Below are 13,245 nucleotides of genomic sequence, written 5' to 3'. Positions count from 1 at the left end.
AGATGATATTCCTTTTGCTAATAACAGCATAGCACTCTGAACTCAGATTTTTCTAGTTTATATATACATATACATATACATATATATATATATATATTATGCAGACAAAATAAAAGTGTTCCTTTTACCTTACAAATGGCCAATATTAATGTCTGATCTTAAAAAGTGACTGAAAGATAGGAAAATGTTCTCTATTATTATATAACCAAGATTTCTTTGTAATTTTAATCTCATAGAACTAAGTTGAAAGTTTCCTACTATTCACTATATTTATTAAGTCAATATAAAGTATATATTCTCTCAGGAACTTTGGTTACTCGCTTTTACTCATGCAAATCTGTATTCAGGGAGTCTTCTTCAATGTGAATTTTATAATGATTGGTAAGAGAGGATCTCTGGCTGAAGAGCTTCCCACATGCACTACATTCATAGGGTTTCTCTCCAGTATGAATTCGCTGATGTGCAATAAGGGAAGAGCTTTGTCTAAAACTCTTCCCACATGTGTTACATTTAAAGGGTTTTTCTCCCGTGTGAATCCTCTGATGTTGAGTAAGAGCTGCACTTTGACCGAATGACATGCCACATTCTATACATTGGTAAGGTTTCTCTCCAGTATGAATTCGCTGATGGTTGCTGAGGGATGAATTACACCTGAATGTTTTCCCACACTCACTACATTTATAAGGTCTTTCTCCAGTATGCATTCTCTGATGTTGGATCAGAGCTGAACTTTGTCTGAAGGCTTTTCCACAAACTTTACACTTACATGGTTTCTCTCCAGTGTGGATTCTCTCATGAATAATAAGGGTGGAATGGGAACTTAAGGCTTTGCCACATTCATTACAATTATACAGTTTCTCCCCAGTGTGAATTATTCGGTGTCTATTGAGTCTTGAAATAGAAGTGAAGCCTTTTCCGCATTCATTACACCTGTAGGGTCTTTCTCCAGTGTGAATTCTTTCATGTTGGATAAGTGATGCACTCTGACTGAAGGCTCTGCCACATTTGCTACATTTGAAAGGTTTCTCTCCAGTGTGGATTCTCTGATGATAACGAAGGGAGGAGCTAGACTTAAAGGTGTTGCCACATTCATTACACAAGTAGGTCTTCTTTCTGGAATGAATTCTTTTACATCCTGAAAGGGAAGTGGATGCCTTCCTACCTGGGTTATATTTATGAGGATTTTCTCGGGCATGGATTTTTTGATGCAAAAAAAGGCCAGACCTTCTGCTAAAGGATTTTCCACATTCTTTGCATGTATAAGATTTCTCCAAAGTATGAGTTCTTAGGTGCTTACAAAGGGATGCACTATGGCTGAAGGCTTTCCCACATTCTTTACATAAGTAGGGTTTCTCTCCAGTATGAGTTCTTTGATGTTGAATAAGAGCAGAACTTTGGCTGAAAGCTTTCAAACATTCTTTACATTGAAATAATCTTTCTCCAGTATGATTTTTCAGATGTTTTCGAAGGGATGAGTTGTGCATGAAAGCTTTTTCACAAGTACTACATTTATAGCGTTTCTCCGCTGTCTTAATTTTTGGTTGATTAAGTGAATTTGAATTTTCCTTGAAGCTATTTCTTTGTGTTTTTTCTCTAGAAATCTTTTGCTTACCAACTGACTTCAGGCTAATGTTTGGATGAAATTCAAAATTCTTATGACTCTTATCTACAGGAAGGATCTTTGTATGAGTGACTGAAATTATTTGTAAGCTTTCACTTTTGTCCTGCTTTTTAAAATGGTTGTCAGAGCTGCAGAATTTTCCTGATGTGATGTCCCAGGATTTGTCTCTTTTGAGTTGTTTCTTCATTAATCTATGAAATGATGAATCTTTAGTTTGAGTTGATTTTGTGGTTTGAAGACTGCTATTGCATCCTAGAAGAAAAAAGTTTGATGGTTATGCGTATGAATGGCTAAGACTAAATTTAGAAGAATATTAATGACACCTAAATAAATACTATATGCCCAAAGATACTAGCAAGAAAGAAAAAATGGAAACACCACCTTATAAAATAGTATATGAGATCTAAACAACTGAAGTGAACAAAGCTCATTTAAGGAGGTGAGAATTAAAAGTAACCACTAGAGGGATTAGAGGATTATGAATTGGGAAATGTATTCTGATATCCAAAGCCTATGATTTGGACTCACAAATTATGGTTTTTTTGACATTCTTTTTTTTTTTTTTGAAAATCTTATTTCCCCTTTCCTACATGTCAGAATCCTTAGTGGCCTTCCAATTCAGTGCAAATAACTCCTCTGTTGCATCTTTTCCTGACTGAGTCTAACAATCTACATCCTTCCTCTCAATATAGCACTTACTGTAAGATACAGAAATGCATCATTTAATGTGGTCTTAAGTGAGGTCATCATTATGTAAGCATCACAGAGGATACTTAACACAAATCTAGATGGCATAGATCAGTGACTGGATATGCTATGTGTGTGTCTTGATGCAATCAAGAGATATGGTAAACATGAGACATATGAGACTGCTGCTAGTATAACATAGCCTCCTTACCCTTTCTTCCTGTAAGTACATTTTAATATAACATAATAAAATACAAAGCACAGTAGTCATGAACCAGAGATATAATCACTTACTGTTATTATCAAATATTATGTACTGCATATAATTCTAGTGCTATACTTTTATATATTTAGCAGTACAAGTTTTCAGCATTGTTATAAACACATGAATAATACATTCTGTTAAGTTTTCTTTATTCATAATTGAGGCAGGGACTCACTGAATAACCCTGGTTGGCCTGGAACTCAGTGTGGAGAGCACAACAGCCTTGAGCTCATAGGGATCCACATGCTTCTGCCACTTGAGTACTGGGATTAAAGCAGTGATCACTTTCACTAGCTTGCATTCTATTTTCCAAAAATGTTCAAATTAGATTTACTATTTTATGTATATAATGCCTTCATTTATGTAAACATATCACATGCATGCTAAGTGCCTGCAACAGTTGGAAAGGGCATTAGAAGCTCTGCAACTAGAATAGTGGTGATTGTGAACCACCATGTAATTTCCAGGAAACAAAGCCAGGTCCTCTGCAATAGCAGCAAGTACTCTTGACTGCCAATCTATCTCTTTCTATTAACCTTTAATGGCTGCACTGTCACAAAGTAACAGCTCATTTTCAGCTCCACTGTACAAGTACTTCATATGTATTTAAGGAGAAAATATATATCTAATGATGCCAAGAAAGGAAGCCGTCAAAAAAATGTGTCACACAGGTAATAAGCAGAAACAGGACATGAAGAATGTCTCCACGACATGATAAAATTCAAATACTTTAGTCCTAAAACTAATACCTTATAGAAAGTATATCCACTTTCCCTACTATTCATATTTAAGGAAATATTAATTATTGCTATCAAACAAGTCAATTAGAGAGGAGTTTAAAAAACTACCTGTATTTGTTGATGGTACACCCTCTTTTTAAACTCAGTCAGTGAAGAAATATACATAGAATTGACACACAAAAGCAATAGCCATCATTTTATAAAGAATAAGAGGAGTACAAGAAATATGAGAAACCCATACAAGAAAAAATTTTTGTTAGCATCTTGAATGAAAATGGAGTATACCTCTGTTAACTCTTGGGTATTAACCACCCAATGTTATATTAATATATAAGTAAATAAAGTCAGGATATAGGTCAGAATTTCTTAGTAGCAGCTGACATTCCAGAACAGATAATCCCCTGTTGTATGGGTCTGTCTTCCACATTACAGGATATTAAGTAGCATTCCTGGCCTCCACTGGCTGGGAGACAGTAATAACTCCCTTACATAACACCCACACATAGAGTATAATGAGTAAAAATGTGTCTTCCTCCTCTTCCTGTGTTTCTTGCATGGAGGAACTAATATTCTTCCTATATAACTTACACCTACTAAGAAAACTTCCATTTTAAAACTGGTTTCTCAAAGTGAACTTTTAAAAAGTACACAGAGAACAAAAATCTTTAAAAATTTATTTAAAATATATACTTACTTAGGAATGTATTTCCTAAGTAAAGACAAAAAAACCACTCATTGAGCAATAAAATTCATGTTTAAAGAGTAAATTCTAAAGCATGTAGATAGAGAGCACAATGCTGAGTGAGTAGGAAGCAGTGTATCAGAATTTCTTCTGCAAGCAGTAAGGTGTCACTTCTGGCAAGACCTCATCTTTAATGTCATGTAAAGGCAGAGAATGCCCAAACTATAAAACAAATGTGAGGAAGATGGGAAAAAGTGGACATCAGGGAATATGGTAGATGTAAAGGTATGATGTCAGAATTCTGAATCCCTATCTAGACAACAAATGTACCTGCAAAATCTGTCCATTAGACTATTTTGAAACCCTGGAGTCTGTGCAGCTTCTACAGGCAGCCTGGGCAGTAAACTGAAGTACATTTCATTCAACAACCAGCTCCAAGGAGCTACCTACTAACATTCCTACAGCAGCCTTAAGAAAGGAGACAATCTACCACAGCAGGACACCACTCCATCTCCACTGCAGGAGTGGACACCCAACGATTTAAAGGCTAGTGCCCTTCCCCACCTTTACTTGCTCCTCCCTCATTTTTCAGAGTCAGACATTCATGGATAAGAACACTCAAGGGACAACTGTCCTATGCATGGGAGTTGAGGGAGATTCAGAAAGCCAACCACATGTGTTAAAGGAGAGAGGCGAGGTCTGCAGTTTATGCCTCAGTTGAATTACTGTCACAGAAGCACCTTACAACTGAAGCATTAATCTAATTAATCTTATCAATAAAAAATCAGGAGTCAGAGAAGCAGGGGAGCAGTTCCTCCATCCAAAAGGCCTGAGATCCTCTCTCCGCCCCACCTTATTACTTCCTGCTTCTCTCTTTAGTCCTACAAACTTCTATGGTCAGCTAGTGGCTAGCTCCAAGCAAGCTTTATTTGACAGAAACAACATATAACAACTAAACAAAAAAATCACTCACTAAACAAAAAAATCACCCACAACCCCAGCAGACCCTGACAGGAGAAGATTGAGATGCTTAAATTTTAATTTAAAAAATGACAAGGCAGGAGACTGGAGAGATGACTTAGTAACCGCTAAGCACTGGCTGCTCTTCCATACAGCACCCATATGGCAGCTCACACCTGTCTGTGACTCCAATTCCAGGGGATCTAACACCCTATTGTGGCTTTTGTGAGCACTGTATGCATATGGTGCATAGACCTCTTTGCAGGCAGAACATCCATACACATAAAAATGAAAATATTTTAAATCACAAGGCATAAGAAAACAGGAAAATAGGTCCTTTCAGAGGAAGATGCAGCTTGAAGTGTGGCTTGGTGGCAGAGCACTTGCCTAGCAAGCACAAGATCTGAGTCTCCAACACTATAATAAAATAAAACAGAAATGAAAACAAAAGAAAAGAAACAGAAAATATCTTGCTCAAAGACAAGATGGTGGCATGGGACACATTGACTTTAAAATAACTGTCACAAAAAGTTCACAGAGCTAAAGGAAAATATGGACAATGACATGAAAATGGTGAATATAGAATATCCTTTTAAAAAGATCAAAAGAGCAGAAATTATACATCCTCCCAATGATTACCACCACCTCTCACAGCAGCTCTTCAACTTCATCTCCTTTATCTTCCATGACCTGATGCTTTATCTCCCAAAAAAACTCAGGGACAAGTCCTTCTGCATCCATGGAATTAACTAAAAGCCTACCTTGGCCAGACAGTTTCAGGTCTTAGGAAAACAGGAATGAATTACAGTCAACTGCTACACGGAGCTTGCAACACAGAGGAAGGGACAGATCTTAAATAAAAACATACTATCATGCAGGGATAAAGAGTATGGACAGTGTTAACCAGGCACTGGGACACACGCCCATAATCCAGCTCTTGAGAAGTAGTGGCAGGAGGCAAAGGAGTTCAAAGCCAGTCAGGCTATACAAGATTCTATCTCAAAACAAAAGAAAACCCAACCCCCCCCCCAAAAAAAAACCCTACAAAGTAGCAACAACAACAACACACACCACAAAATAGAAAGTCCAGAAGGAAGGTTAGGTTGGCTGAGTCTACTTATGAAGAAACTCATCCAGCACAGGTGTGCAAGCCATGCACGTCTACGGCCACTTGGAGAAGGGAAGGAAGGAGCAAGTGGATCAAACCTGAGGTGGGGTGTTAGAATCTTTACAATGAAAAGCAGAGACGGGGGGGGGGGCGTTAATGGGAAGCTTGCAGCTACTGGGGGAGGGTTAGGAGGCGTGGACTTGTTGAGGAGGTATGCCATGGGCCAGCTTTGAGGCTTGAGAAGCCTCCCTCCACTCCCAGTGATCCCCGCCTCCTGCTTGCTGTTTAAGATGTGAACTCTTGGCTGCTGCTCCAGCTGCCTGCCTCCTGCTACCTCCAGTCCACCATCATGGACTCTAGCCCTCTGAAACTGTAAGTCCAAAATAAACTATTTTTTCCTCTATGAGTTGCCTTGGCAGTTTCCATGGAATTACTGTCTTTCTCCTAACAAGGGTTTCAAAGATAGACAGCCATGGTCTCCACATCAGCAACTGTCACTTCAGACCAAAGGAGAAAGGCTTTCTTATTCAGGGTCTGTCAGAACAGGGTATTATAGCCAGGCTTTCAGCTCTTCCCTAATCCTCACTGTCTGACCTGACCCAACTTCAGATCAGTGCCCCCATCCTAGGCTCCTTCCTAGCCCACAAGCTCTTCTACTTGGGGGCAGGGGGCTGCTCTCTGAAGGGGGCAGGGGGAGCTGGGTCCAGCTCCAGGCTGCTCATGACTCCTCAGCCCTGTGCAAGACTCTCAAAACCTCAGATCAAACCCTTCACTCTCATTGTCCCCACTGGATTACACAAGAGCAGGACCAGGCCTCATCCTGTCTGAAGCTGCCTTGCTTGTATCCATCTTATTTAGATAAAGACACAGCCAGATGGTGGGGACACACTCTCAAGTGAGGGAGTCTTCTTTATTCAACTCTCAGCTGCCAAAACATCTATCTCTCCCATTTCTCTCTCCTCATCTCTCATCCCTCTTCTTAAGCATGGTGCAATGGCCTTCCTGAGATTCTGTACACTGCAGTCAGCCTACGGCTACTTTCATGGGTCTGTGAGGGGCTCTAACCTCTCATGTGGGTCCCAAGCAGATCTATGTTACCTTATACAACTACTTGTGGGTGAACAACTACCCAAGTACTTCAACTGAAAACCACACAAACTCTTACACTCTCCCCTAACAGACTCCTTCCTGTCATAACTCCTGAAGCTGGCTTCTCCATCCAGGCCCTACTGGTTTCCTGAAGTGGCTCCAGGAGGCTTCCTACCTCTAACTTCGCCTCATTTTGAATCTGTCCTCCTAATGTTTCCAACACAGTCAGTCTTACTGAATTCCAATCACATCAGAACTTCATGAATGTTAACAGTGTCTGCAAAAACTACACATATGAATGAAGTCCCCTTTTACAGATGGATTCCAAAAGGAACCACTGTTTCCAGTGACAGCATGTCCTCTTGTCTCCCTGATTATACAGGTGTCACTCATGCAAACAATACACTTTCTTTAACGTAGATGCTGCCACATCTTCACAGAGCTCTATAACCTTTTCACTCCTCAACATGACTTGGAGCTCTGTCAACATCAGCGTGTTCTTTCATCTTAAGTAGGGTAATGCAAGCCAGAGTGAGGACACATCAGAGCTTCTTTAGTTATGTGTTTATTTGGGGCATTAGTTCTGCACAAGACCTTGTTTTCCCCACAAAATAATATCAGGGATCATAAAATTCTCCTTCAATTTCTTAGGTATTCCTATTATCCACAGGACACTCCAAATCTCTTAAAACGGAACCAAAGCACAATGAGGCCTTCCAAGCTCATTTCCTTTGTCTCCTTTCCCTATACACACCCTGTATATTACTTCCAATATATCCTTAAATATACTGACTTCTTGTACATGAAATGCTGCCTCCTCAGAAAGAATAAGAGATTCTGGGGCATCTCTGACCCACGCACTCACCAAGAGAGGAGTCATGACTTCCTTTCTCTACTTTCCAGGGCTCTTCTCCTTGCTGCAACACAGAAATCATCTCTGGTTTGGTAAATGGAAATCCTGATCACAAACAGAATTAACAATAAGAAGACTTAGTTTTGGTGTAACAACAACAAGCATTGCATATTTGCACAGGAAGCTCAGAGGATGGCACAGAACACTTCTACAGGGTACTTAAGCTGTTCCCTGTCATCTGATGGGATGTGTTGAGCAGAGGCCAAATAACTCACAGGACATGACTGGTAGAAATTATACATTATGGGAACATGATAAGCAGCAGGCAATTCTAGACTACGAATGTTGGAGTGTTCAAGCAGAATAAAAACATACAAGCATGTAAAGGTAAGGTGTCAAGTAGCCTGTTCAAAGCAGGAAAAGCCTACTTGAGTCTGTTTCAAGGACAGAATATACAGTATTTACCTGACTGCAAAAGAGAAGTGGGAAAGGGAAGAAACAGGTAGGAGAGGAGGGTTGAGGGAGTCTTTGTTTACAGGCAACACAGAACAAATATAATGTGGAAATGCAGCTTCAGCAATGAAGGAATTCCTACTGTCAAACTACAGTCAGTGGGGGATAGTATGAGCATCAACCCCTTGTTCTATTTGGGGCACTTAACTACCTGCAAGTGGAAAACAGTTGTGATACTTACAGAGATCTGATTTGTGCAGTCCTACAGCAAAACCCAATTAGGGTGTTTCAATGGTTACAGCTTTCACTCAGGGAAGGAGGTGCTACAGTCTCATTTCTGAATCTATGCCCACAGCAAACTCCCTTACCCAGTGAGGACAGGTTGCTGTAGTTCTCCAGCATCACTTCTCGGTACAGGCTTCTCTGAGAGTGATCCAGCTTCTTCCACTCATCCCGAGTGAAGAGCACAGCCACATCCTCAAACGTCACTGACAACTGTGAGGAAAAGCCATTCCATCTCATCCAGGACCAGCCTCATATAGCAAAGGGAGGTGACAGTGTAGAAGGTGGACAGGCCATCAATGAAATGCTGCCTGATGTCACTGAAGGTTCTAAAGGGGCCAGGTCATCCATTTGATCATCAATTCAACCAGTGACAAATGCACAAAGAGCAGCAGTGAGTAGCAGTCTGGTTTTGTGTACAGGGATTACAGCCATTTGTGCACACCATGATAAGTAGAAATCTTTCTGAGAAACATTCTTTTATATTTTTTATTTTGTTTTTGTTTGTGAGACAGGGTCTGTATAGCTCTTCATAGAACTGGAACTTGATATGCAAGACCAGACTTTCCTCAATCTCACAGAGATCCACCTGCCTCTGCCTTCCTAGTACTGAGATTAAAGGCATGCGCCACCATGCTTGGCAAGATTGTTTATTCTTAAGTTTCACATGCATGCAATGCCAATATAGGAAAAATAATTTACTATGGAGAGAATACAAAAGATGGTTTTTGCTTTTAAAGAATTTCTGATCTAACCAGCACACAGGAAAATGCATAAAATAATTTCAGCAAAAATGCAAAAAAAAAAAAAAAAAAAGCTGCATAGCTAGATTACTAAACCCAAACACCATCTCCTACTTCAACTCTCACTTCAGAGACAAGAATGTGAGCTGCCAACACCTAATGTCACAAGCTTTAGCACTGACAGCAGCACCACACCTGAAGATTTCTGGTGTGAACAGAACCTATTCCTCTTTCCTTGGTCTTAAATTTCTGGATACTGAGGATTTTTGTTTTTGTTTTTTACAGTAGTATTGATACATGGGGATAAGATAAGGGAGATGAAGGTTCAGAACATGAATAAAGCTTGACTCTCCTAGATGGAATGTAAAGGCTTAAGGAAATGGAGTTTCCCAAATCCCAGTCTCTTATGGGTCCAAAGATAATCTGTATGCATAATATAGTATTATCTGGTACCATGATAACTAAGGCTTAGTCATCACTATGCGCCTGGCCTGATGTAAACACTTTCCACAAACTAACTGTCATCCCAGAAGAGGACGAGGGTTGTTATTTTTATTTATTAGAGAGGAGGCTGAGGCACAGAAAGTTAGACTTGCTTTCACAAGACCCACAAATGGTAACAGATGGGGTGGGTTAAAATTCATCTGCCTTGGGCATCCCATTTCCTGACCACTGTGCTCACTGATTTTTCTGCCAGAGATCCCATGATCTCTGTTTGTGGCTTCTTGAGAAGTTGCTTCTCTGTTTCAGAGACAGGCTCCTGGAACTGTGACCCCCACAGTATGGCTTTATTTTGTCCATGTGATGCCTTACCTAGACGGGGGTGTCTCTAAATTCCTGCACCTTAAAGAGGCAGGTCAAGATTAGTTTTCACAAGAATGATACAATAGAAACTTAGGATCCAAAGAGTAAAGGGGGAAACTATGGGCTGGAGAAAGTTGGCGGAGCATAAGCATTTCAAGGGCAAATAGAAATAGATGAGCAATCTAGGTGAGGGTTGAGAGAAACATACATGAAGGAAGGAGGCAGACCAGAAAGGACTTTTGTCAGGTGTGTTCCTAGTGATAAGAGGGCACTTGCATGTCACTGTCAATTTAGTAAGAACACAGCAGACTGGGATCAGCCAATGGCGAGGCTAGATAACTGTGAACATGGGGTGTGCTCCCTACACAAACATCTCATGAGAAAGGACCAGTTCCTCCATGGGCACCAAATCCTCTACTGGCGAAGGGTGTACTGGGTGCAGGGCTTCAGTCAGGAAGGAAAACCAAAACCATACAAAATCTTCTACTAAGAACTAAGATGGCATCGCGCTCACCTGAGACTTCCCTTCCCTTTGCTCTGGAGCCATGTTGTTTTTCTGGGCTTTTCTCAAGGATGGGTACAATCTCCAAAAATGTGATCTGAGGGGAGAAAAAAGTAGGACTGCTTCGCACCCTTCAGAAGCACCATCTCCGAACGCGTCCCATCAGCATCAGCCGAGCCTGGCTTTCCTGCCTCCAGAGAGAGAGGCAGGAGCTGGAGATGGGCATCAGAGAAGACTCAGGTGACACTGGACTCCATCATAGAGGGGACTCTCTGCGCTCCCACGTGCCAGGCATCACCCTACACCGTACACCACACAGCTCAGTTGGGGCTGCCTGGACCCTTCAGATCAGGAAACTGAGGCCAGAGTGCGGCCACGGTGGGGACGCTCCCGTTTCCACCTGCTCAGATCTGACACCGGCCCAAAACAGTGTTCCTTCACTCCACATGCTGCCCACCCAGCTGCGTAGTTGCTGTCAAGGGGTCAATTTCCAGATTCCTAGAGAAAACTCCAGAAATGGGACCAGTGGCTCAGGACGGCCCAGGCTGGGGCCGCCATAGGCCTCCACGTCCTCCAGCCTGGCCACGCCGCTCACCTCCCTCTGGCTCCCGCCACGCCTCATGAAGGCTCCGAGCCACCGCGCGAGCGTGGAGACTCAGCAGGGAGAGCTCGGCCCCGAGCCGCAAACCGAGCCACAGACGCCCTGCGGCCCGCTGAAGCTCACGGCGGCGGAGGCGGGGCGGGAGGGGAGGGGGTCCGAGGACGACGGGAGCGCGGGCCTCTGGGAAATGTAGTCCACTCCCGGATCCAGGGATTCTGGGATTTGAAGTTGACCTGTTCTGCAGTTGTGGTGCACAGCTGCGGTGGTGGCCTCACAAAGGGCCCTGCGTTTATCACCCTTGTAGAGTCTTGGCTGTGGAGTGCATTGTAAATGCATGTGTATGAATGGTGGTGAGGCCAACCAGCACTGTCCTGAAAAAACCCACTTCTCCCGCAGTTACCTGCAATCGTATTGTGTTGTAAGGCTTTTGAAATAGACCAGAGAACAAAAGGGAACGTCTTTTGTTTTGCAGTGCTTTTTAGTGGGATAGAGAATAGACAATAAGCTGTGAAAAGAATTATATATTGCTTTAGACTCCGAGGGTGTTATGAGATTTAAAGGAGAAGAAGGGCAGGCTAGCTGAAACCTGGAGCTACGGAACTTACAATGAATGAATAAAAAAAATAAGTGGATAATGATAGAAGATGCCTGACTTTGACCTCTGGTCTGAACACAATGCAACACACAAACACACACACACACACACACACACACGGGGGGGGGGGATTGATATAAAAGGACTTGTGTTAGCCTCACCTGGCTATCTTGGAAACAGATTTCTTGGCAAATTGCTGCCAATAAAACTGTTGTATCCTGCAAGTTCATTGTTAATAAATTCTGACACAAACATATTTATCTCTGTTTCTGATATAGTGCACTCAAGACAAAGATAAGGAGCAAATATAATCATGCTTTGCTTAATGACAGCTGTACATTTCTGAGAAATGTGTTATTTCTTTATCTAAACAGCAGAACACACTGTAATTACTGAGTGCTAAACTTATATATGACAAGAAACACAAGGTGTGCTTACCACAAAAATGTGAATAACGTGCTAAAAGTTATGAAAGTTATAACTAAGGGGTAGAAAATATTCAGTTCTAATCTCATGATACAAGCTAAGACAATGCATTTCATGTATGCATGTATATCATCATATGCAACCACACAATACATACACACACATACACACACACAAACACACACACACACACACACACAGACACGCATGCACGTGGACACACACACTGGTATGAGTGAATATTCTTAGCCCTTACTTTTCATCCCTACTGCCAACATGCTAATGTATGCTTTACTACAGAGACAGGTATTTCCTAATTCTCCTGCAGCTGGACTGTCTTCCTGATGGGTCCCTTTCCCTGCTCAGGAAATGCTAGTGTTCCTCAAGACTAGACCCTAGGATCTTTCTTCTCATTACTGACTCTTGAGTTTTCTTTACCTCTACTATTATTTTAATTGCCTTCAATTCTCCAGTATCCCCTAAATTTTCTTCTGAGTTCTGGTAATCCTCTGAACTCTGCCATCATCCAATTTTAAGACGGGTTGAGAGAGGGTCTCAAGCAGCTAGCTTTGGGTTTGTTATACAGACTCAGTGCTTCTGCCTCTACCTCCCGATTGTTGGGATTACAAGTGTGAACCATTTGGTTTGCACAGAGACACAGAGGTTGTTGCTTTCACAGGGTGTTCCACATAGGCAATCAAACAGTGTTCCAGTATCACAGTGCCTGGGTGCAAGTACATTTGGGGTTTATTGTGGTTAACAACCTGACCTTGAGGCAGTGATGGTGAAAGACTTAAACTAGCAAAGAAATGAAATGGAGCCCAAATAATTAAA

General features: G+C 41.6%; 2 protein-coding genes across 2 annotated transcripts in view; both read right to left on the bottom strand.

Moving 5' to 3' along the window:
• Canx (calnexin) overlaps positions 1–13,245 on the bottom strand; it is a 1,018,992-nt gene that overhangs the window by 588,796 nt on the left and 416,951 nt on the right. The gene's annotated exons all lie outside the window — the stretch shown is intronic.
• Positions 97–11,515, bottom strand: LOC127219332 (zinc finger protein 354B). The gene is made up of 5 exons (XM_051180777.1): positions 11,385–11,515; positions 10,802–10,886; positions 8,827–8,953; positions 8,018–8,110; positions 97–1,873 (listed from the first exon to the last, which is right to left on the bottom strand). Exons 2-5 carry the CDS (start codon positions 10,832–10,834, stop codon positions 324–326), a joined length of 1,803 nt encoding a protein of 600 aa, XP_051036734.1. The 5' UTR covers positions 10,835–10,886; positions 11,385–11,515; the 3' UTR covers positions 97–323.

This window comes from Phodopus roborovskii, unplaced genomic scaffold, assembly GCF_943737965.1.
Source record: "Phodopus roborovskii unplaced genomic scaffold, PHOROB, whole genome shotgun sequence".
NCBI lineage: Eukaryota > Metazoa > Chordata > Mammalia > Rodentia > Cricetidae > Phodopus > Phodopus roborovskii.
Note: the sequence above shows the minus strand (reverse complement) of the source record. Positions and strands in the feature narration are given on the sequence as shown.

Coding starts and splice junctions, on each gene's coding strand:
- LOC127219332 (XM_051180777.1), bottom strand. CDS start 10,834: ATGGCTCCAGAGCAAAGGGAAGGGAAGTCTCAG. Junction 8,954..10,801: donor AAAGGGAAGGGAAGTCTCAG/GTGAGCGCGATG, acceptor TTTTCCTCACAG/TTGTCAGTGACGTTTGAGGA. Junction 1,874..8,017: donor AAGTCATGACTCCTCTCTTG/GTGAGTGCGTGG, acceptor TTTTTCTTCTAG/GATGCAATAGCAGTCTTCAA.